The sequence below is a fragment of the Hypanus sabinus genome, chromosome 6 (genome assembly GCF_030144855.1).
Source record: "Hypanus sabinus isolate sHypSab1 chromosome 6, sHypSab1.hap1, whole genome shotgun sequence".
Classification (NCBI taxonomy): domain Eukaryota; kingdom Metazoa; phylum Chordata; class Chondrichthyes; order Myliobatiformes; family Dasyatidae; genus Hypanus; species Hypanus sabinus.
Genome location: NC_082711.1, coordinates 881631 through 905807, shown reverse-complemented (window position 1 = coordinate 905807; position 24177 = coordinate 881631). Strand labels below are relative to the sequence as shown.

Below are 24177 nucleotides of genomic sequence, written 5' to 3'. Positions count from 1 at the left end.
AAAAATTCTAAGTCACTGAATATCTTGAAGTACAGCTAAATCAATCCTCAAGAAATGGACAGAATATGGCACAGCTGTAAATCAGAGTGGAGCAGGCCGTCCTCAAAAACTGAGTGACTGTGCAAGAAGGAGAATAGTGAGGGAGGTCACCAAGAGACATATGAGATCTCTGGAGGAACTACAAGATTCAGTGGCTGAGATGGGCATACAACTGTTGACTGGGTGCCTGACCAGTCATAGCTTTTAGGAAAGTGGCAAAGAGAAAGCCACTGTTGAAAAAAATCAAATGAAAACTCAGCTAGAGTTTGTCAGAAGACATGTGCGAGACTCTGAAGTCAGTTGGAAGAAGGTTCTGTGGTCTGATGAAACTAAAATTGAGCTATCAGACTAAATGCTATGTCTGGCATAAGCCAAACACCACACATCATCAAAAACACACCACCCCAAACGTGCTGGTTGCATCATGCTGTGGGGATGCTTCCCTGCAGTAGGCCCTAGAAGGCCTGTGAAGGTAGGGGGTAAAATGAATGCAGCAAAATTCAGGGAAATCCTGTTGCAGTCTGCAAGAGAACTGCAAATTGGCAAAAGATTTGTCTTCCAGCACAATAATGAACTCAAGCATAAAGCCAAAGCTGCACAGGAATGGCTTAAAATCAACAAAGTTGAAGTCCTGGCATTGCCAAGTCAAAGTACAGACCTTGTGAGAATTTGTGGCTGGATTGAACAGGACTGTTCATTCACGATCCTCATGTGATCTGACAGTGCTTGAACACTTTTGTAAAGGTGGATGAGTTAAAACTGCAGTGTCCAGATGTGCAAAGTAGAGAGAGGCTTGTCCACACAGGCTCAAGGCTGTAATTGCTGCCAAAGGTGCATATATTACTTACTTATTTGACGAGGGTGAGTAATTATGCAATCAATTATTCTGAATAACTAATTGTATTAAATTTAGACCAATTGATAGAAATCTGTTTTCATTTTGACACGAAGGACTCTTTTCTGTTGATCAGTGTCAAAAAACCTAAATTAAATCCACTGTGATTCAATGTTGTAAAACAATAGAACATGAAAACTTCCAGAGGGGCTGACTAGTTTTTAGAGGCACTGTACATTGTTGCTCAAGTTACGTATATATGAACCACAAACAAAGGTCCCAGCACTGATCCCTCTGGACCTTCAGCCAGACCGGTGAGGACATCTGAGTGCAGCATCATTGTAGGAGGAATGTACCTTCATTTGAGGGGGCTGGAATTACACTCATGATTCTTTCAATCTGATTTATTGACGAGGTTCCTGGAAAGAGCGGTTTCCCGAGCAGCATCTCTCCTAAAATACACCCAACACTCCACATGTCCACGCCTTTGGTGTATCTGTATAAAGAGATATATTTCACTTAGTTTTGAGGCCGTTAAATGCTTTCTATCAAAGTAACTAAATACCAGTGTACAGATGTCCACAGCACCAGACCAAATGTCAAGATCCCACCGCCTGCCAGTATCACCTGCCCTCCATCCTCCTGATCTCCTCAACCAGTTTCTTCTTCCCTATCTCGCTGTGAGTCCTAACCTGAACATTTGCCTTTGCTGCCTGACCCACTAAGTTCCTTCAGCAGGTTGTTTTTTCACTCTGGATTCCACTATCTGCAGTCATGTGACACCAGTTTGTAACCAGGTTTCAGCTATGCTATTCCAACACTACCTTCATGCTAATGGATTTGTTTTTATCTATGGTGCTGTGAAACCAATTATCCCACTGCTATTTTGCCCAGACTTTAAACTAATTACACTCCTTGTAATCATTTGCATTATATTTTCATCAGTAACTCAGGTTTACTTCCAACATTTGTTTCTGAACCTTATCTACCTCTCACATTGTGTATACAGTGTGGACTTTGCTATTATCCTCTTTGTGCTATTTTGATAACCTTCCCAAGGCCACCAGCCTTGTTATTGGATTAAAGTCCCTTCTCTTTCAGACAGTCAGCATTTCACTAGAGTGTCAGAAAAGAAAGATCAAGGAAAGTAAGGGTGGGGAGAGCCAGCCTTGGATAACTAAGGAAATAAAAGAAGGCATCAAACTAAAAGCTTGTGCAAGTTGCCAAAAGTAGTGGGAAACAGGAAGATTGGGAAAATTTTAAAAACCAACTTTTTAATTGAAAAACCAAATTTTTCAATCGAAGCAAGAGGCTGAGAGTGAAAGACTGAAGCATTGCTGAGGGAAGGTCGTTTTCTTTAACTGATCGGGGTAGGGAGGCTCTTCTGCACAGGCGTGTGACGTAGTGCGCCAAGGTTTAAAAGGGAGAGAAAAACTTTCAACGGTCTTTTCAATCGAAGCCAGAGGCTGAGAGTCAAAGTCTGAAGCATCGCTGAGGAAAGGTTGTTTTTCTTTTCTTTAACTGATCAGGGAAGGGAGGCTCTACTGCGCAGGCACGTGATGTAGCACGCCAAGGTTTAAAAGGGAGACCACCATACACAGCGGCCATCATTGGAGTGGACTGAGTCGGAGTGGGACGGCTTTGGCTCAGTCAGGCTTCGGTGAGAAACAGGCAGAGGTGAAGATAGGTTCCAGTAAGTTTCTGTTTTTCTTTTTCTTGGTTCAGACTAGAGCATATGCCAGGCAGGATGTTGGAATGTTCCTCTTGCAGGATGTGGGAAGTCAGGGAGGCCTCCAGTGTCCCTGACAACGATACCTGCAAGAAGTGCATCCAGCTGCAGCTCCTAATGAACCGCATTAGGGAACTGGAACTGGAGCTGGAGCTGGATGACCTTAGGATCATTCGGGAGACTGAGCAGTTTATAGATAGTAGCTTCCAGGAGGTAGTTACACCTAAGGAACGGGGCACAGGGAACTGGGTTACCATCAGGCAAGGGAAGGGGAAAGGGCAGGTAGTGCAGGGTTCCCCTGAGGCCATTCCTTTCCAGAACAGGTATACCGATTTGAATACTTTTTGGGGAGGATCACTTACCTGGGACAAGCTGCGGCAGCCGGATCTCTGGCACTGAATCTGCTTCTGCAGTGCAGAAGGGAGGGAGGAAGAAGAGCAGAGCAGTAGTGATAGAGGACTCCATAGTCAGGGGTACAGACAGGAGATTTTGTGGTTGTGACAGAGACTCCCGGATGGTTTGTTGCCTCCCGTGTGCCAGGGTCAGGGATATCTCTGATCGTGTGCAGAGCATTCTAAAGTGGGAGGGAGATCAGCCAGATGTCATGGTATACATCTACCAATGACATAGGTAGAAAGAGTCAGGAGATCCAGAAAAGTGAGTACAGAGAGCTTGGTAGGAAGTTGAAAAACAGGACCACGAGGGTAGTAATCTCCGGATTGCTGCCTGTACCACATGCCAGTGAGGGTAAGAGTAGGATGCTCTGGCAGATGAACATGTGGCTAAGAAACTGGTGTAGGGGGCAGGATTTCAGATTTCTAGATCATTGGGACCTCTTCTGAGGCAGGTGGGACCTGTACAAGAGAGACGGGTTACATCTGAACTACAAGGGGACCAATATACTTGCAGGGAGGTTTGCTAGTGTTATTGGGGAGGGTTTAAACTTGATTTGCAGGGGGATGGAAACCAGAGTGCCAGAGTAGATAGTGGAACGGGGGTAAAAATAAATTAAGTTAGTAGTTCATGCAAAGTCATAAACAGTAAGGTTGTGTGTGGTGGTAACAATCTTCTGAAGTGTGTATATTTCAATGCAAGGAGTTTTGTGGGAAAGGCAGATGAGCTGAGGGCCTGGATTGACACGTGGAGTTATGACATCATAACCATTACTGAAACTTGGCTATAGGAGGGGCAGGACTGACAGCTCAATGTTCCAGGGTTCCGGTGTTTCAGATGTGATAGAGGCAGAGGGATAAAGGGTGGGGGGGGGGGGGGTGGCTTTGCTAGTCAGGGAAAATATTACAGCAGTGCTTTGGCAGGAAAGATTAGAGGGCTTGTCTATTGAGTCCATATGGGTGGAGCTAAGAAACAGGAAAGGTATGACCACATTAATAGGGTTGTATTATAGACCACCCAATAGTCAGTGAGAATTGGAGGAGCAAATCTGCAGAGAGATAACAGATAACTGCAGGAGACAGAAAGTTGTGATTGTAGGGGATTTCAATTTTCCACGTATTGATTGGGACTCCCATACTGTTAAAGGTCTAGATGGGTTAGAGTTTGTGAAATATATTCAGGAAAGTTTTCTAAATCAATATATAGATGTACCAACTAGGGAGGATACAATATTAGATCTCCTATTAGGAAATGAGTTAGGGCAGGTGACGGAAGTGTGTGTAGGGGAACACTTTGGTTCCATTGATCATAACGTCATTAGTTTCAACTTGGTCATGGATAAAGATAGATCTGGTCCCTGGGTTGAAGTTCTAAACTGGAAAAAGGCCAAATTTGAAGAAATGAGAAAGGATCAAAAGAGTGTAGATTGGGATAGGTTGTTCTCTGGCAAAGATGTGATTGGTAAGTGGGAGGCCTTCAAAGGAGAAGTTTTGATAGTGCAGAGTTTGTATGTTCCTGTCAGGGTTAAAGGCAAAATGGGGGGGATGTCACGTGATGACGTAGGATCGAGACGCTGGAACCCAGCCGTCCCATAAAAAAATCAATAAATTAATGTTTAAGTGAAGAAAAGTTAGTCAATACTTTCTTAAGGTTACTTATAAACTACTCCAGATTGTTTTAAGCTATGCCTCATAAACAGAGGATGAAGAAAACTACTACCGCGAAGACAGCTCAAATTGGAATAGAATCAAGGCCTACTTCTACCGAAGAACCGCGGACTCAGGTACAATACATCACCGGCGAAACAGAACAGGAAACTGCGGCATCATCGGCCATTTCTAAAGGAAAAGATCAGCGAGAATTGTGCAAACGTAAAGGAACAAGCATGCGCAAACAAGAGCAACCAGAACTACAAATCTCAGCTGCGACTGAAACTGAAAGTGAAAGTGAATCTGAGAGAGAGTCAGATTCTCTGGAAAAATCAGACGAAGATGGAGATGAAAGTTCCTCTGAAAATATAAAAAAGACTTTGAGGCATAAATTAGAAAAATTAAATGCATTAAAAGTAATTAAAAGTAACCAAAAAGTAATTAAAGAAAAAATGATAAATATGGAGACTATGTTTGATAAAATGACAAAGAAACAGGAAAAAATGGAAAAGAAAATTACAGATTTGGAAATTAAAATGGAAGATATGGGTGGAAGAATGAAGAAAATGGAAGATGATAATAATGCCTGGACATCAGAAAGAAAACAACTCGTGGAAAAAATTGATAAGCTTGAAAATTTTAGTAAACGCAATAATATTAAAATTGTTGGACTTAAAGAAGATACCGAAGGAGAAGACCCAATAATTTTTTTTCAAAAATGGATCCCTGAAAAATTGGACATGGGAAAAGAAACTTCAATTGAGATTGAAAGGGTGCACAGAGCCTTAAGGCCAAGATTTCAAGATGATCAAAATCTGCAATCAATTTTGATAAGATGTTTAAGATACCAGGATAAAGAAAAGATTCTGAGGGTGGCTGCCCAAGGTGCCAAAAGAAGAAAGGGTCCATTGATGATAGCAGAGAAACCAGTTCTTTTTTATCCTGATATAAGTTATAACCTCTTAAAAAGAAAGAAAGAATTTAATTCAGCTAAAAAAGTCTTATGGGAAAAAGGTTATAAATTTTTAATGCGTCACCCAGCAACACTGATAATTTTTTTGGAGGAGGGAAAAAGATTTTTTTTCGATTATCGAGATGCGGAGGTGTTCACACAAAATCTTCCATCTATTCGCTAATTAAACGTAGAGACTTCTAAACATTATGGTTAAAGACGAAGACAGAGATAGTGAATGGAACTGATGGACATTTAAGGATGATACAAGGGAGAAAAGTAAAATTTTAGAAATATTAATTGAGAATAGTATTTTTTTTCTTTTCTTATATATATACTTTTTATGTTGCGGGGGGGCTGGGGAGCTTTGAATCAGTTACTACGGGATTCACGTGTGTAATCATGGCGATTGCCATGACCCTTACAATAGAGGGGGGTAATGTTGTGTTTTTTTTCTTTCACAACATTAGTAGGGGGGTATTTTGTTTTTTTTAATACTCTATTTTTCTTCTATTCTTTTGCCTGGATGATTGGTGGGGACACACATAGCAACATGGAGACTTCTAAAAAGATTTCCCAGGATACCACGAAAGTTGAAAGATTAGGCATTATTATAGATTGGAGTAACATAATTAAAAACAATGACTAATTTATTGAATTTTCTAAGTTTTAATGTTAATGGGCTTAATGGACCGGTAAAAAGAAAAAGAATTTTAACATATATTAAAAAAATGAAAATAGATATAGCTTTCTTACAAGAAACTCATTTAACGGACATAGAACATCAGAAATTAAAAAGAGACTGGGTTGGAAATGTTATTGCAGCTTCGTTTAACTCAAAGGTGAGAGGAGTTGCAATTTTGGTTAATAAAAATTTACCAATTAAAATACAAAATGTATTAATTGATTCGGCAGGAAGATATTTAATTATACATTGTCAAATTTTTTTAGAACTATGGACTCTTATGAATACTTATGCACCAAATGAAAATGATGTAAAATTTATACAGTAGGTCTTTTTGAATTTGGCTAACGCACATGATAAAATATTAATAGGTGGAGATTTTAATTTTTGTCTAGATCCAGTTTTAGATAGATCAAAGAAATTTATGGCTGTATTAAATTAGAAAAAATTACTTACAATTTAAGAGATAAATATGAAACATTTCTGAAAATTTGGTGCCCTTATTTACAAAAGACAGGACTAAATATATATGTGCTCTGAAGATGAAATAATTGGTTACTTGGGGAAAGAAATAAATATATATACTAAAGTTATTATGAACTCCATGGAGCATGTGGAGATCTTCCAACAACTAGGCACTCTTTCTTTTTTTTTCTTTCTTTCTCTTTTTTTTTCTATAGGGAAGTTAGGGAGGAGGGGGGAAGGGTTATATACATTTTTTTTCCATACTTTACTCTGTAATCACTTAAAAACGCAATAAAAAAAGTTTTCAAAAAAAACAAAAAAAAGGCAAAATGAATAAAAATAAGGAACCTTGGTTCTCGAGGGATATTGGAACTCTGATAAAGAAGAGAGAGATGTATAAAATGTATAGGCAACAGGGAGGAAATAAGATGCTTGAGGAGTATAAAAAGAGTAAGAAAATACAAGAGAGAAATCAGGAGGGCTAAAAGTCATGAGGTTGCTTTGGCGGTCAGGGTGAAGGATAATCCCAAGAGCTTCTACAGGTATGTTAAGGCAAAAGGATAGTAAGGCATAAAATTGGTCCTCTTGAAGATCAGTGGTCAGCTATGTATGGAACCAAAAGAAATGGGAGAGATATTAAATGGTTTTTTTGCATCTGTATTTACTAAGCAAACTGGAATGGAGTCTATGGAAACAAGGCAAACAAGTAGGGAGGTCATGGAACTTATACAGATTAAATAGGAGGAGGTGCTTGCTGTCTTGAGGCAAATCAGAGTAGATAAATCCCCAGGACCTGACAGGGTATTCTCTCGGACCTTGAAGGAGACGAGTGTTGAAATTGCAGGGGCCCTGGCAGAAATATTTAAAATGTTGATATCCATGAGTCAGGTGCCGGATGAGTGGAAACAGGCTCAAAAAGTAAGCCAGGAAATTATAGGTCGGTAAGTTTGACATTGGTACTAGGTAAATTATTGGAAGGAATACTAAGAGATAGGATCTACAAGTACTTGGATAGACAGGGACTTATTAGAAGCAGTCGGCACAGCTTTGTGCGTGGTAGGTCATGTTTAACCAATCTATTAGAGTTTTTTGAGGAAGTTACCAGGAAAGTGGATGAAGGGAAGGCAGTGGATGTTGTATACATGAACTTCAGTAAGTCGCTAGGTATACATGGAGAGGTAGTAAACTGGATTAGACATTGGCTCAATGGAAGAAGCCAGAGAGCGGTAGTGGAGGATTGCTTTCCCCAGAGAATGGTGAAATCTCTGCCCAATGAAACAGTGGATGCTACTTCAGTAAATATACTTAAGACAAGGTTGGATAGATTTTTGCATAGTAGGGGAATTAATGGTTATGGGGAAAAGGCAGGTAGGTGGAGATGAGTTCACGCCCAGATCAGCCGTGACCTTATCAAATGACGAGCAGACTTGATGGGCCAGATGGCCTACACCTGCTGCTATTTCTTATGTTTTTATGTGAATCAATGTACATTCCTCTAAGTTTCGGCAAGCACATCACTGCAAGCACTGGGTTACTAACACAACTGAGCCTGTGATCACTTATTGATTCAAACTGAGGTGCAGTCAACCCTTTCAAACATCATTTGTTTAATTTTACAAAAGTATACAATAGACAATTATAAGACCATACAACCATAAGACAAAGGAGCAGAAGTTGGCCATTCAGCCCATCGAGTCTGCTCCACCATTTCATTAAGAGCTGATCCAATCTCCCCTTTAGTCCCACTCCCCCGCCTTCTCACCATAAACTTTGATGCCCTGACTACTCAGATACCTGTCAATCTCTGCCTTAAATACACCCAATGACTTGGCCTCCACTGCCACCCGTGGCAACAAATTCCATAGATTCACCACCCTCTGGCTAAAAAAAAATGTTCGCATCTCTGTACTGAATGGGCGCCCTGCAATAACTCAAGTCATGCCCTCTCGTACTACACTCCCCCACCATGGGAAACAACTTTGCCACATCCACTCTGTCCATGCCTTTCAACATTCGAAATGTTTCTGAGGTCCCCCCCCCATTCTTTTAAACTCCAAGGAGTACAGTCCAAGAGTGGTCAAACTCTCCTCATATGTTAACCTTCTCATTCCTGGAATTATTCTAGTGAATCTTCTCTGAACCCTCTCCAATGTCAGCACATCCTTTCTTAAATAAGGAGCCAAAAACTACACACAGTATTCCAAGTGAGGTCTTATCAGTGCCTTATAGAGCCTCAACATCACATCCCTGCTCCTATAGTCTATTCCTCTAGAAATGAATGCCAACATTGCATTCATCTTCTTCACCACGGATTCAACCTTAAGGGTATCCTGCTCAAGGACTCCCAAGTCCCGTTGCATCTCAGAACGTTGAATTCTCTCCCCATTTAAATAATAGTCTGCCCGTTTATTTCTTCTACTAAAGTGCGTGACTATACACTTTCCGACATTGTAATTCATTTGCCACTTCTTTGCCCATTCCCCCAATCTATCCAAGTCTCTCTGCAGGCTCTCTGTTTCCTCAGCACTACTGGCCCCTCCATCTATCTTTGTATCATCAGCAAACTTAACCACAAAGCCATCTATTCCATAATCCAAATCGTTGATATACAATGTAAAAAGAAGGGGCCTCAACACGCCCCCCCCCCCCCGTGGAATACCACTGGTAACCGGCAGCCAACCAGAATGGGATCCCTTGATTCTCACTCTGATTCCTGCCAATCAACTAATGCTCTATCCACATATGCAACTTTCCCATAATTCCATGGGCTCTTAGCTTGTTTAGCAGCCTCATGTGCGGCACCTTGTCAAAGGCCTTCTGAAAATTCAAATACACAACATCCACTGCATCTCCCTTGTCTAGACTACTTGTAATTTCCTCAAAAAATTGCACTAGATTTGTCAGGCAGGATTTTCCTTTAAGGAAACCATGCTGAGTTCTGCCTATCTTGTCATATGCCTACAGGTACTCCATAACCTCATCCTTGACAATCGACTCCAACAACTTCCCAACCACCAATGTCAAGCTAACAGGTCGATAGTTTCCTTTTTGCTTTCTTGCCCCCTTCTTAAATAGCGGAGTGACATTTGCAATCTTCCATTCCTCCAGAACCAGGCCAGAATCTATCAACTTTAGAAAGATCATTGCTAAATCCTCCGCAATCTCCACTGCTACCTCCTTCAGCACACGAGGGTGCATTCCATCTGGTCCAGTGGATTTATCTACCCTTAGACTATTTAGCTTCCTGAGTACTTTCTCTGCCGTAATATAATAGTCCATCCTGACGTTTTACAAGACACTGGGCAGAGCACATATGGAGTATTGTGAGCAGTGCTGGGCCCCATATCTACAAAAGGCTGTGTTGACATTGGCAAGGGTACAGATGATGATTACGAGAATTATTCTCGCAATGAAAGGGTTACCTTATGAGAAGTGTTTGATGCTCTGGACCTGCACTAGCTGGTGTTCAGAAAAATGAATGTGGATCTCATTGGAACCTAATGAATATTGACAAGCCAAGATAAAGCGAATGTGGAGAGGATGTTTCCTGTAGCGGGAGTCTAGGACTAGAGAGCACAACCTCAAAACAGAAATACATCCCTTTGGAACAGAGATGAGGAGGAATTTCTTGAGTCAGAAAGTGGATTATCTTGATGCATATATTAGGATTCTATTTATTGAATACAGCTCAGGATTTTCCTTATCGAATACAGCTCAGCATTCAATAAAAACTAACAATAAAATCATCAACTGAAATCTAGTCAATAAGCTTCAGGACCTTGTCCCTAATACATCTTTGTGCAATTGGATCCTTTATTTCCTTACATGCAGACCCCAGTCAGTTCACATTGGCAACAGCATATCCTCCATGATTTCCATCAGTGCAGGTGCACCACAAGACTTGTCTGCTTAGCCCCCTGCTCTATTCAATAGACAATAGACAGTAGGTGCAGGAGTAGGCCATTTGGCCCTTCTAGCCAGCACCGCCATTCACTGCGATTATGGCTGATCATACACAATCAGTACCCCGTTCCTGCCTTCTCCCCATATCCCTTGACCCCGCTATCTATAAGAGCTCTATCTTAACTCTCTTGAATGCATCCAGAGACTTGGCCTCCACTGCCTCCTGAGGCAGAGCATTCCACATATCTACCACTCTCTGGATGAAAAAGTTTTTCCGCATCTCTATTCTAAATGGCCTACCCCTTATTCTTAAACTGTGGCCTCTAGTTCTGGACTCACCCATCAGCGGGAACATGCTTCCTGCCTCCAGTGTGTCCAATCCTTTAATAATCTTATATGTTTCAATCAGATCCCCTCTCAGCCTTCTAAATTCCAGTGTATACAAGCCCAGTCGCTCCAATCTTTCAACATATGACAGTCCCGCCATTCTGGGAATTAACCTTGTGAACCTACGCTGCACTCCCTCATTAAGAAGAATGTCCTTCCTCAAATTTGGAGACCAAAACTGCACACAATACTCCAGGTGGGGGTCTCACCAGGGCCCTGTACAGCTGCAGAAGCTCTTTACTCCTATACTCAATTCCTCTTGTTATAAAGGCCAGCATGCCATTAGCTTTCTTTACTGCCTGCTGTACCTGCATGCTTGCTTTCATTGACTGATGCACAAGAACACCTAGATCTCGTTGTACTTCCCCTTTTCCTAACTTGACTCCATTTAGATAGTAATCTCCCTTCCTGCTAGTGCCACCAAAGTGGATAACCTCACATTTAACCACATTAAACTGCATCGGCCATACATTTGCCCACTCACCCAACCTGTCCAAGTCACCCTGCATTCCATAACATCCTCCTGACATTTCACACTGCCACCCAGCTTTGTGTCATCAGCAAATTTGCTAATGTTACTTTTAATCCCTTCACCTAAATCATTAATGTATATTGTAAACAGCTGCAGTCCCGGCACCGAACCTTGCGGTACCCCACTGGTCACAGCCTGCCATTCCAAAAGGGATCACTAACCTGTTAATTCACTTTATACTTATGACTTTTTGGCGAAGCATAGCTCAAATTAAATATTCAACTTTGCTAATGACAGTAAGGTGAAGCAAAGGTAGTGACGAATCACCATATAACAGGAAGATTGAAAATCTGGTTGAGTGGCGCCATAACAACAACCTCTTAATGTCAACAAGACCAAAGAGATGATTATAGACTTCAGAAAAAGGAAACACAAGGTCCATGAATGGAGGGTCAGCAGCTTTAAAGCCTTTGAAGAAAACAAAAGAAAATGAATCTCAGTGTTGGATATGGTGACATATATGTACTTTGATAAAAAAATTTATTTTGGTTTGAACTTTAATGGATTTGAAATTCATCACCACACACAGATGTAGAGGCTAAGTCACTGGGTGTATCTGAAACAGAGGTTGAGATGTTCTTAATTAGCAAGAACATCACAGGTTATGCAGATAAGGCAGGAGAATGCAGTTGAAAAAGAAAATATATCAGTCCTGATTCAATGGTGGAAGAGATTCAATGGAATGATTCAATGACATGCTAGTCAGAGTAGAAATAGGAGGATATTTCAGATGAATAAGTGGCTTGAAAAATGGTGCAAGGGGGAGGGATTCAAATTTCTGGGGCATTGGAACCAGTTCTGGAAGAGGTGGGACTGGTACAAACAGGACAGTCTGCACCTGGGCTGGATTGGAATCAATGTCTTAGGGGAAGCATTTGCTACTGCTTCTCAGGAGGATTTAAACTAATGTGGCAGAGGGATGGGAACAAGTGCAGAGAGAGAGGGGGGTGTAAAATGAGGGTAAAAGCAAAAAGTAGTAAGGTAAAAAGTAAAAGTGGCAGGCAGGCAAATCCAGGGCAAAAATCAAAAAGGGCCACTTTTCAACATAATTGTATAAGGGCTAGATTGAGTATTGAGCAATGAGGAAGGGTTAGTTAGCAATCTTGTCGTGCGAGGCCCCTTGGGTATGTGACCATAATATGGTGGAATTCTTCATTAAGATGGACAGTGACATAGTTAATTCAGAAACAAAGGTTCTGAACTTAAAGGAGGGTAATTTTGAAGGTATGAGACATGAATTAGCTAAGATAGACTGGCAAGTGATACTCAAAGGGTTTACAGTCGATATGCAATGGCAAGCATTTAAAGATCGCATGGATGAACTACAACAAGTATTCATCCCAGTTTGGCAAAAGAATAAACCAGGGAAGGCAGTGCACCCATGGCTAACAAGGGAAATTAGATCAATTCCAAGGAAGAAACACACAAATTAGCCAGAAAAAGCGGCACACCAGAGGACTGGGAGAAATTCAGAGTCCAGCAGAGGAGGACAAAGGGCTTAATTAGGAAAGGGGAAAAAGAGAGAAAGCTGGCAGGGATCATGAAAACTGACTGTAAAAGCTTTTATAGATATGTGAAAAGAAAAAGATTGGTTAAGATAAATGTAGGTCCCTTACAGTCAGAAACAGGTGAATAGATCCTGGGGAACAAGGACATGGCAGACCAATTGAATAATTGAATAATAACCAATTTGAGGATGTAACTAGTAGAGTGGATAGGGGAGAACCAGAGGATGTGGTATATTTGGATTTTCAAAAGGCTTTTGACAAGGACCCACACAGGAGATTAGTGTGCAAACTTAAAGCACATGATATTGAGGGTATGGTATTGATGTGGATAGAGAATTGCTTGGCAAACAGGAAGCAAAGAGTGGGAATAAATGGGACCCTTTCAGATTGGCAGGCAGTGACTAGTGGGGTACTGCAAGGCTCAGTGCCGGGACCCCAGTTGTTTACAATATATATTAATGATTTAGACGAGGGAATTAAATGCAGCATCTCCAAGTCTGCGGATGATACAAAGCTGGGCGGCAGTGTTAGCTGTGAGGAGGATGCTAAGAGGATGCAGGGTGACTTGGTTAGATTAGGTGAGTGGGCAAATTCATGGCAGATGCAATTTAATGTGGATAAATGTGACGTTATCCACTTTGGTTGCAAGAAAAGGAAAACAGATTATTCTCTGAATGGTGGCCGATTAGGAAAAGGGGAGATGCAACGAGACCTGGGTGTCATTGTACACCAGTCATTGAAGGTGGGCATGCAGGTACAGCAGGTGGTGAAAATGGCAAATGGTATGTTGGCATTCATAGCAAAAAGATTTGAGTACAGGAACAGGGAGGTTCTACTGCAGTTGTACAAGGCCTTGGTGAGACAACACCTAGAGTATTGTGTGCAGTTTTGGTCCCCTAATCTGAGGAAAGACATTCTTGCCATAGAGAGAGTACAAAGAAGGTTCGCCAGATTGATTCCTGGGATGGCAGGACTTTCATATGAAGAAAGACTGGATCGACTAGGCTTATATACTCACTGGAATTTAGAAGATTGAGGGGGGATCTTATTGAAACGTATAAAATTCTAAAGGGATTGGACAGGCTAGATGCAGGAAGATTGCTTCCGATGTTGGGGAAGTCCAGAACGAGGGTTCACAGTTTAAGGATAAAGGGGAAGCCTTTTAGGACCGAGATGAGGAAAAACTTCTTCACACAGAGAGTGGTGAATCTGTGGAATTCTCTGCCACAGGAAACAGTTGAGCCCGGTTCATTGGTTATACTTAAGAGGAAGTTAGATATGGCCCTTGTGGCTAAAGGGATCGGGGGTATGGAGAGAAAGCAGGTACAGGGTTCTGAGTTGGATGATCAGCCATGATCATACTGAATGGCGGTGCAGGCTCGAAGGGCCGAATGGCCTACTCCTACACCTATTTTCTATGCTTCTATGAATCTGGACACTTTGCATCCAGTCATCACAATGCCATTAGTTTCTAAGTAAGTATGCATAAAGATAGTTCTGGTCCATGGGTTGAGATTGTAAATTGGACAAAGGCCAATTTTTTTGCTATTGGAAAGGAGCTAAAAAGTGAGGATTCAGACAGGCTGTTTTCTGGCAAAGGTATACTTGGTAAGTAGGAGGCCTCCAAAACTGAAATTTTGAGAGTACAAAGCTTGTATGTACCTGTCAGAATAAAAGATAAAGTTAACAGTTGTAGGGAATCTTCATTTTCAAGAGATATTGAGGCCCTGGTTAAGAAAAAAATGGAGATACATTGCAGGTATAGGCAGTAGAAGCAAGTGAGGGGCTTAAGGAGTATAAGAAATGCAACAGGACACTTAAGAAAGAAATCAGGAGATGGACAGAGAAGTAAGGCAAAATGGCATCAACTTTATGGACTCTCTACAGGTTATATAGGAGGAGATGTTTGCTGTCTAGAGGCAAATTAGGGTGGATAAATCCCCAAGGCCTTAGGAAACTTTACCTTATAACCATATAACAATTACAGCATGGAAACAGGCCATCTCAGTCCTTCTAGTCCGTGCCGAACGCTTACTCTCACCTAGTCCCACTGACTAGCGTGGATATTGGGTACAAGTTGATTAGGGAGTTAACATTAGCATGTACTAAAGGTAATGTAGTCGTTATGGGAGATTTCAACATGCAGGTGAACTGGGAGAATCAGGTAGGTGCTGGACCCCAGGATAGGGAGTTTGTGGAATGTCTAAGGGATGTATTTTTGGAACAGCTTGTGCTTGAGCCAACCAGGAACGAGGCTATTTTGGACTTGGTGATGTGTAATGAACAGGAATTGATAAGTGATCTTGAAGTAAAGGAGCCATTAGGAAGTAGATCATAACATGATAAGTTTTTATCTACAATTTGAGAGGTATAAGGGCAGATCAGAGGTGTCAGTGTTGCAATTAAATAAAGGAGACTACGGAGCCATGAGGGAAGAGCTGGCCAAAGTTAAATGGGCGGATGCCCTGGCAGGAAAGACAGTGGATCAGCAGTGGCAGATATTCTTGGGCATAATACAAAAGATGTAAAAGCAGTTCATTCCAATGAGAAGGAAGGATTCAAAGAGGGGGAAGGGGCCACAGTGGTTGATAAAGGAAGTCGGAGATTGTATAGCATTAAAGAAAAAGAAGTATGACAGGGCTAAGATGAGTGGGAATACAGATGATTGGAAAAGTTTTAAGGAACAGCAGATCTTAACTAAAAAAGCAATACGGAGAGAAAAAATCAGGTATGAGCTCAGTCTAGCCAGGAATATAAAAGGGGATAGCAAAAGCTTTTTTAGCTATGTGAAGAGAAAGAAGATAGTTAAGAACAATGTTGGCCCCTTGAAGAATGAATTGGGAGAAATTGTTATGGGAAACAGGGAAATGGCAACAGAATTTAATGCATACTTTAGATCTGTCTTCACCAGGGAGGACACAAGCAATCTCCCAGATGTATGGATGGGCCAGGGTCATAAGATATCAGAGGAATTGAGACAGATTGACATTAGGAAAGAAACTGTGATGAGTAGACTGGTAGGACTGAAGACTAATAAATCCCCGGGTCCAGATGGTCTGCATCCGAGGGTTCTAAAAGAGGTGGCTCAGGAAATTGCGGATGCATTGGTAATCATTTTCCAATGTTCCTTAGATTCAGGATCAGTTCCTGAAGATTGGAGAGTGGCTAATGTTATCCCACTTTTCAAGAAGGGAGGGAAGGAGAAAACGGAGAACTATCACCCTGTTAGCCTAACATCAGTCGTGTGGAAGATGCTTGAGTCCATTATTAAGGACGAAATAGTGGCACATCTAGATGGCAGAAATAGGATTAGGCCGAGCCAGCATGGATTTACCAAGGGCAAATCATGCTTGACTAATCTGTTGGAGCTTTTTGAGGGTGTAACAAGGATGGTAGACGAGGGTAAGCCAGTGGATGTTGTATACCTAGATTTTCAGAAGGCATTCGATAAGGTGCCACATAGGAGACTGGTGAGTAAAATCAGAGCTCATGGCATTGGGGGCAGGGTTTCAACATGGATAGAAAACTGGTTGGCAGATAGAAAGCAACGGTAGCAGTGAATGGGTGTTTCTCGGACTGGCTGGAGGTGCCTAGTGGGGTACCACAGGGCTCTGTATTGGGACCACAGCTCTTTATGATTTATGTCAATGATTTAGATGAGGGCATTGAAAACTATATCAGCAAGTTTGCTGACGATACTAAACTGGGTGGCAGTGTGACATGCGAAGAGGACGTTAGGAGAATACAGGGAGACTTGGATAGGCTGGGTGAGTGGGCAGATACTTGGCAGATGTCATTCAATGTGAATAAATGTGAAGTTATCCACTTTGGAAGCAGGAACAAGAGGGCAGAGTATTGTCTGAACGGTGTAGAGTTAGGTAAGGGAGAAATGCAAAGAGACCTAGGAGTCCTAGTTCATCAGTCAACGAAGGTGAATGAGCAAGTGCAACAGGCAGTGAAGAGGGCAAATGGAATGTTGGCCTTTGTTACAAGGGGAATTGAATACAAGAGCAAGGATGTCCTTTTGCATTTGTACAGGGCCCTGGTGAGACCACACCTGGAATATTGTGTACAGTTTTGGTCTCCAGGTTTAAGGAAGGACATTCTGGCAATTGAGGAAGTGCAGCGTAGGTTCACTAGGTTGATTCCTGGGATGGCAGGGCTGTCTTACGCAGAGAGATTGGAGAGATTGGGCTTGTACACGCTGGAATTGAGGAGATTGAGAGGGGATCTGATTGAAACGTTTAAGATAATTAAAGGATTTGATAGGATTGAGGCAGGAAAAATGTTCCAGATGTTGGGAGAGTCCAGTACCAGAGGGCATGGATTGAGAATAAGAGGTCAGTTATTTAAAACAGAGTTGAGGAAAAACTTCTTCTCCCAGAGAGTTGTGGAGGTGTGGAATGCACTGCCTCGGAAGACGGTGGAGGCCAATTCTCTGGATGCTTTCAAGAAGGAGCTAGATAGATATCTGATGGATAGGGGAATCAAGGGATATGGGGACAAGGCAGGGACTGGGTATTGATAGTGAATGATCAGCCATGATCTCAGAATGGCGGTGCAGACTCGAGGGGCTGAATGGTCTACTTCTGCACCTATTGTCTATTGTCTAGTGTCTATTGACCCGCACTCAGCCCATAACCCTTCATTCCTTTCCTGTCCATATACCTATCCAATTTTATTTTAAATGACAATACCGAACCTGCATCTACCACTTCTACTGGAAGCTCATTCCACACAGCTACTACTCTGAGTAAAGAAATTCCCCCTCGGGTTACCCTTAAACTTTTGCCCCCTAACTCTCAACTCATGTCCACTTGTTTGAATCTCCCCTACTCTCAATGGAAAAAGGCTATCCACATCAACTCTATCTACCCCCTTCATAATTTTAAATACCTCTATCAAGTCCCCCCTCAACCTTCTGTGCTCCAAAGAATAAAGACCTAACTTGTTCAATCTTTCCCTGTAACTTAGTTGCTGAAACCCAGGTAACATTCTAGTAAATCTTCTCTGTACTCTCTCTATTTTGTTGACATCTTTCCTATAATTCGGTGACCAGAACTGTACACAATACTCCAAATTCGGCCTTACCAATACCTTGTACAATTTTAACATTACATCCCAACTCCTATACTCAATGCTCTGATTTATAAAGGCCAATTTACCAAAAGCTTGCTTCACCACCCTATCCACATGAGATTCCACCTTCAGGGAACTATGCACCATTATTCCTAGATCACTTTAGGAGGCAAGTGCAGAAACTCCTGGGTTCCTAGCAGAGATATTTAAAACATCCTTAGCAATAGATAAAGTGTTGGAGGATTGGAGGATAGCCAAAGTTTTTCCACTGTCTAAAAATAAACCAGGAAATTACGGGCCAGTGAGCCGAGCCTGACATCAGTAGTGAGGAAGTTATTGGAAGATATTCTCAGGGACCAGATATACAAGCATTTGGATAGACGTAGTCAGCATGGCTTTGTGTGTGGCAGGTAGTATCTAACCAATCTTTTTTGAGTTTTTTGAGCAAGTTACTATGTCTACATGGACCTTAGCAAGGCATTTGACAAGGTCCCACATGGGAGGTTGGTCAGGAAGTTTGTCATTTGGCATTCAAGATGAAGTATAAATTGAATTACACATTGGCTTTGTGGGAGAAACCAGATAGTGGTAGTAGATTGCTGCCTCTCTAACTAAAGGACTGTGACTAGTGGAGTGCCACAGGGATCGGCGCTGGGTCTGTTTTTGTTTGTCATCTAGATCATTAAGTTTGCAGATGGCACCAAGATTGGGGCTGAAGTGGACAGCAATGAGGACTATCATGGCTTGCAGCAGGATCTTGACTAGCTGGAAAAATGGGCTGAGAAGTAACAGATTGAATTTAATGTAGATAAGTGCATCAGTAGAACCAATCTGGTAGGTCTTACACAATGAATGATAGGGCACTGAGGACTGCTGTAAAACAAAATGATCTGGGAATACAGGTCTATTATTCATTGAAAGTGACATCACAGGTTGATATGGTTGTAAAGAAAACTTTAGGCACATTGGTCTTCATAAATCTGTTAAGTACCCCTGGGGTTCATATTTTCTGTGGACTATCACTTTAAAATGTTGGGAGAATGAGACTGGTTTGTGGACACTGTTTGAGTTGTTATTAAGAGAGAGAGGGAGGCGTTCAACACAATGAGAGAGCGAGAGACAGAGACTGCTCGAAAGATTGATGTTATGGTTTCTCTACAAGCTTGTTTACCTTTCCACAAGGACACTTGCCTGCTTGTAAAACTCTTACAGAGACAGGAGGGCGGAGCAGGTTGATGGAAAACCGGAGTCCAACATGTGGGGATAAATACCAGGTCCACTGATATAGACAGACACACGTTTTGGACACTGGATGAGCTTTGTTGTACCCACAGGAAGGTTGGGTTTTGGAGGATCGATTCGGGGAAGTCAATCAGTGGCTCTCACAGTGTGAAAAGGTGTGACCGGTGGGGAATTATTTATGTGTCCATCCTTGCCTGGGCGATAATTCCATCACTGAAGATGAATGGTCGCACGTGTTATGGTCATAGTCGGTGACTACAACAGGATTTCAGAAGACAACGGGAAGATCGACGGCATCAGCTCACCTCTCACCTCTCTCTCTCTCTCCAACGCTACTCAACTAACTACCTTGAACTGAACTGAACTCTCTTCAACATCGTAAGACTATATCCATTCACCCAATATATATAAATCATTACTAACCAGTTTAATATATCTGCATTTATAGAACTGTATTGCGTAGTTACTAATAAACACTATTAGTTATTAGCAATACAAGGCTGCAATGTGCTTTCCATTTCTGCTGGTTCTTTAACCCATCACGGGGTACTTGACAAACCACAGTACTGTGGCGACCCATTTCCTGGCACATCCGAACCGGCTCACAATTAGCCAGCGTTCCGGCTAAGGGAGATAGCCTACGGGGGTTTGCGAGCACAGAGCTTTGGAGCCTCTGCGCCACGGGGGGCAGGTTGAGGGAGGCTTAAAAGCAAGGCTGTGTATTTCGAATAAAGTTTTTCTTCGACTCCAGTTACCAACTCCGTGTCGTAATTTTAGCGCTGCATGTAGCACACCGCTACAGTATTGAGTATAGGAGATAGAATGTTATATTGAAGTTGTATAAGACTTTGGTGAGATCTAACTTGGGAGTATTGTGTGCAGTTTTGATCACCTCTTTACAGGAAAAATGTAAATAAGTTTGAAAGAGTACAGAGAGGTCCTGAATTATAAGCAAAAATTGAATAGGTGCAGACTTTATTCCTTTGAACATAGAGATTGAGAAGTGATTTGAAAGAGGTATACAAAATTATGAAAGAAATATGATACATGCAAGCAGGCTTTTCCCACTGAGGTTGGGAAGAATAACTAGAGGTCATGGGTTAAGGGTGAAAGGTGAAAAGCTTAAGAGAAGATGAGGGGAATCTTCTTCACTCAGAGGGTCAAGACAATGTGGAATGAGCTGCCAGCGCAAGTAGTGCATGCAAGCCTGATTCCAACATTCAAGAAAAGTTTGGATCGGTACATGGATGGTGCGGGTATGGAGGTCTATCATCCTGGTGTAGCTCAATGGGATTAGGTAGCTTAAATAGTTTGGCATAGACTGGATGGGCTGAAGGCCTACTTCTGTGCTGTACTTTTCTATGACTCTATGACCATCTCACAACCCCCACCCCATTCTCCCACATTTTCCTTAAGATTAAGGAAATCCTAAAACATTCTATAGACCAGGAGCAAGAAGGCAACCAGGGAAAGAGTGGGCCCCCTTTGGGACCAAAAGAGTGATCTGTGGTGGAGCTAGGGATGTGGGCAAGGTCTCACTTCCCTCTAATTCACTAGAAGGCATGTAAGAAAGAGAGTTCAGGAAGGGATCATCTGCAACAGGCTGATATTAAGAAGCAGATGTTAGATCATGCGGGATACTTAAATGTTGACAATTCCCAAGAGCCAGACAAGATCTGTCCCAGGATGATGTGGAAAACCAGCCGGCCAGGAGATACTGGGACCTAATGGAGATTTTCAGTACCAGAACACTGGGCAATAGCTAATAACGTTCCTCTATTTCAGACAGTACGAATGAACCAGGAAACTACACAATGGTGAGTTTTACATCAGTAGCTGGGAAATTATTGTGGAAAATTCCAAGGAATTAACTTTAACTAGACAACAGGGTGACCCGTTGAGGCACCCTTTGAAAAAAAGGTAGCGCAGTCTGATGTGAGCAGAATGAATATTAAATTTTCCTGATGCTTTGCTTTGGAAATTGAAAAAGAAAAATCAGTTTATTGAAGAAGAAAGACACGTAGCAAGACAAATATAGCTCCTCTTCGTTTAACAAAGGACACTTCTGATGGCAACATTTCTGGTTGATCTGCCACCCTTGTGCCTCTCGTTATCAATCTGGAGATGTGCTGTCTCTTCATCCCTTCTGCTGTTTGTTCTTTGTCTCTGATCGTGCATTTCTCAGCTCCTTTGTCTCTTCCTCTCTCCTCCTTCTGTGCCTGTTGTCTGATTCATCCGACTCTTGTTCTCTCCCTCTCCTTGCTGCTTCCCGACGACATTTAGTGTCATCTCTTGATCATAATGTCCCCCTTCTCTTTCCACGTGGCATAATTAGGCTGACCACATCTTTTTTACCCTAATGCTGGAAAGAAGGTACGAAGCAGTAATACCACAGGAAGCTGATTATTCTTGATGATGTTGTTGGCACTCTCCTAAATGGACGTGATATATACTTTTTTTATTATTATTTTTACTCAGCTAGATGGAGTTGCATTCGCGTCTATGCTTTTCTTGGGGCTTGCGTTGATTGACATCGACTTGTTTCGGGGCTTTGTAGGTTGGGTGTTTTTTTTTTCTTTTCTTATTCCCATTATGGAATCCCAGAGCATACGCTAATTATTTTTATTGTTGTTCATCTCCACCGTTTTCGATCACTTTATCCTGACATGCGTCAAACTGCTTTTTTTAGATACAAAGTATCATGATGACATCTAAACAGTTAAATATTTTAACTTGGAATGTTTGCAGTTGGAATCACCCTATTAAGCGTAAGAAAACATTTAAGGCTATAAATCGATTCCAGCCTGATATAATTTTTGCTCAAGAGATGCACATCAGGTTATGTGATTAAAAATCGATTTTTTTAAATTTTGGAAGGGCCCTTTATTTCATGCAAATTCCCAGAGTAAAACTAGAAGTGTCTCTATTTTTACCGATTCTAATATTCCTTTTAGTCAGGAGGATATTATAGCTGACATAAATGATAGATTTTTAATTGTTAAAGGAATAATTTGAAATAAGAAAATGGTTTTGGATAATATTTCTGGACCAAATGTTGATGATCCCTTATTTTTAAAGCCATTTTTGCTCTATTACTTGATTTAAATGAATATGTGTTATTAATGGGTGGTGATTTTAATACTTGCTTAAATCCTTTAATGGATAAGTCATCATCCAAACATCAACTTCCTAATTGTTCCACATCACTTATTAATTCCTTTTTAATTGATTATGGTTTAATTGAGGTCTGGAGGCATATGCATCCTAACGATAGAGAATATTCCTTCTTCTCACATGTTCATAATAAATATTCAAGAATGGACTATTTTATAGTCGACCCTCGATTTCTATGTAATGTTCAGAAATGTCAGTATGATGCGATTGCTATTTCTGATCATGTTCCTTTAAATTTAATATTTGAATTGAAAGATGTTGTTTCTACCAGACAACTTTGGCGTTTTCCAAAACATTTATTACAAAGTGCAGAATTTGTTAAGTTTATTGAAACTCAGATAAAAGAGTTTTTTCTCTTTAATAACATAGGAAACGTCTCCAAGTTATTAATTTGGGATACATTGAAAGCTTACTTACGTGGTCAAATTATATTGTTTATAGCTAAATTGAAGTGTTACGTACCCGTGACATGTGACAGTGGTGTTGAAGCTATACTGGACTTAAGGTAGCGGTCTTGTGATGGTGGAGTGACGTCATTTTCCCGCCAGTAGAGGTCATGTGACAGGTTTTTTTTAAAGGGTATAAAAGGAGGACCCCTCCCTGTGAGGAGGGGCAGTTGGTGGCTGGATTTGCCATTTTGACTTCATGCCACTGCGTGGTTCAATATTATGACACAGTTTAGTTGAAAGATGGAGTTTTATTTAATGCCTAAAGTTTAAAAGGTCATTGCCGGCAGTTTCTTTATAATACTGCCAGTTAAAAATCAGTGGAGAGTGAAGGTCGGAGTTCAGGAGCTAAAAGATCGAGGAAAGTCGATTTCGACGGTGAAACAGGTTCGACCTTGTTTGATCCTCATTCGGAAGGAATTCGTTGGCTGTCCCCGTGTTAATCCCTGCGAAATAGCAGAAAGGATTGGGAACAGTTTTGTCAAGGAAAGGTCAGTGCCTTTAAGCCATTTCATTTCCATCTTCGTAAATTCTCCGTGGGAAAAGTATAGTTCGACTAGGAACTGCAGTGAGACGACGTGAAAGAGAATTTAAATTGTCTAAAAAGTCTCTTCTTTAATGGACTGTAAGCATTTTGAACTTTTGCAGTACTACTTTGAAGAACTGTTTTTGCAACATCGCTTTAAGAACTGTTTAAGCTTCATTGCTTTAAAAACTGTTTAAGCTGCCGCACAGCAGCTGATTTCCGGTTACATTAGTGGTTTGTTTACTTTTGGGGGTTTGTTTTTCAGTGTTTAATAAATGTTTTATTTGTTATAAAAACCCCTGCCTCAGTCATATATTTATTATTGCCAAATCCGTAACAGAAGAAACAAACAAGAATGGAATTAGATAAAATTTCTAAACAAATTAAAGAATTGGAGAACATTATTGCAATCTCTCCAAATGTTGTTTCATTTAAAAGAGTAGAACTACGATCACAGTATAATTTATTATTAACATATCCTATTGAAGGATATTTGCTTAAATTTAAGAGTCAATTTTATATCTCTGGGGATAAAAATAATAAGCTCTTAGCTTCCCAACTAAGAGCAGTTAGGGCTAAAAGACAAATTTTAAAGATTCGTAAAAACAATGGAGATATAGTAAGTAACTATGA

At 41.2% G+C, this 24177-nt stretch overlaps 1 protein-coding gene across 2 annotated transcripts in view; it reads right to left on the bottom strand.

Annotated features, from left to right (window-relative positions):
- mapk15 (mitogen-activated protein kinase 15) overlaps window positions 1-24177 on the bottom strand; it is a 186601-nt gene that overhangs the window by 95631 nt on the left and 66793 nt on the right. For both annotated transcript variants that reach the window (XM_059971520.1, XM_059971521.1), the window contains exon 7: window positions 1231-1370. In XM_059971520.1, coding sequence (XP_059827503.1) covers window positions 1231-1370 — 140 coding nt within the window. The remainder of the gene's footprint in view (window positions 1-1230; window positions 1371-24177) is intronic.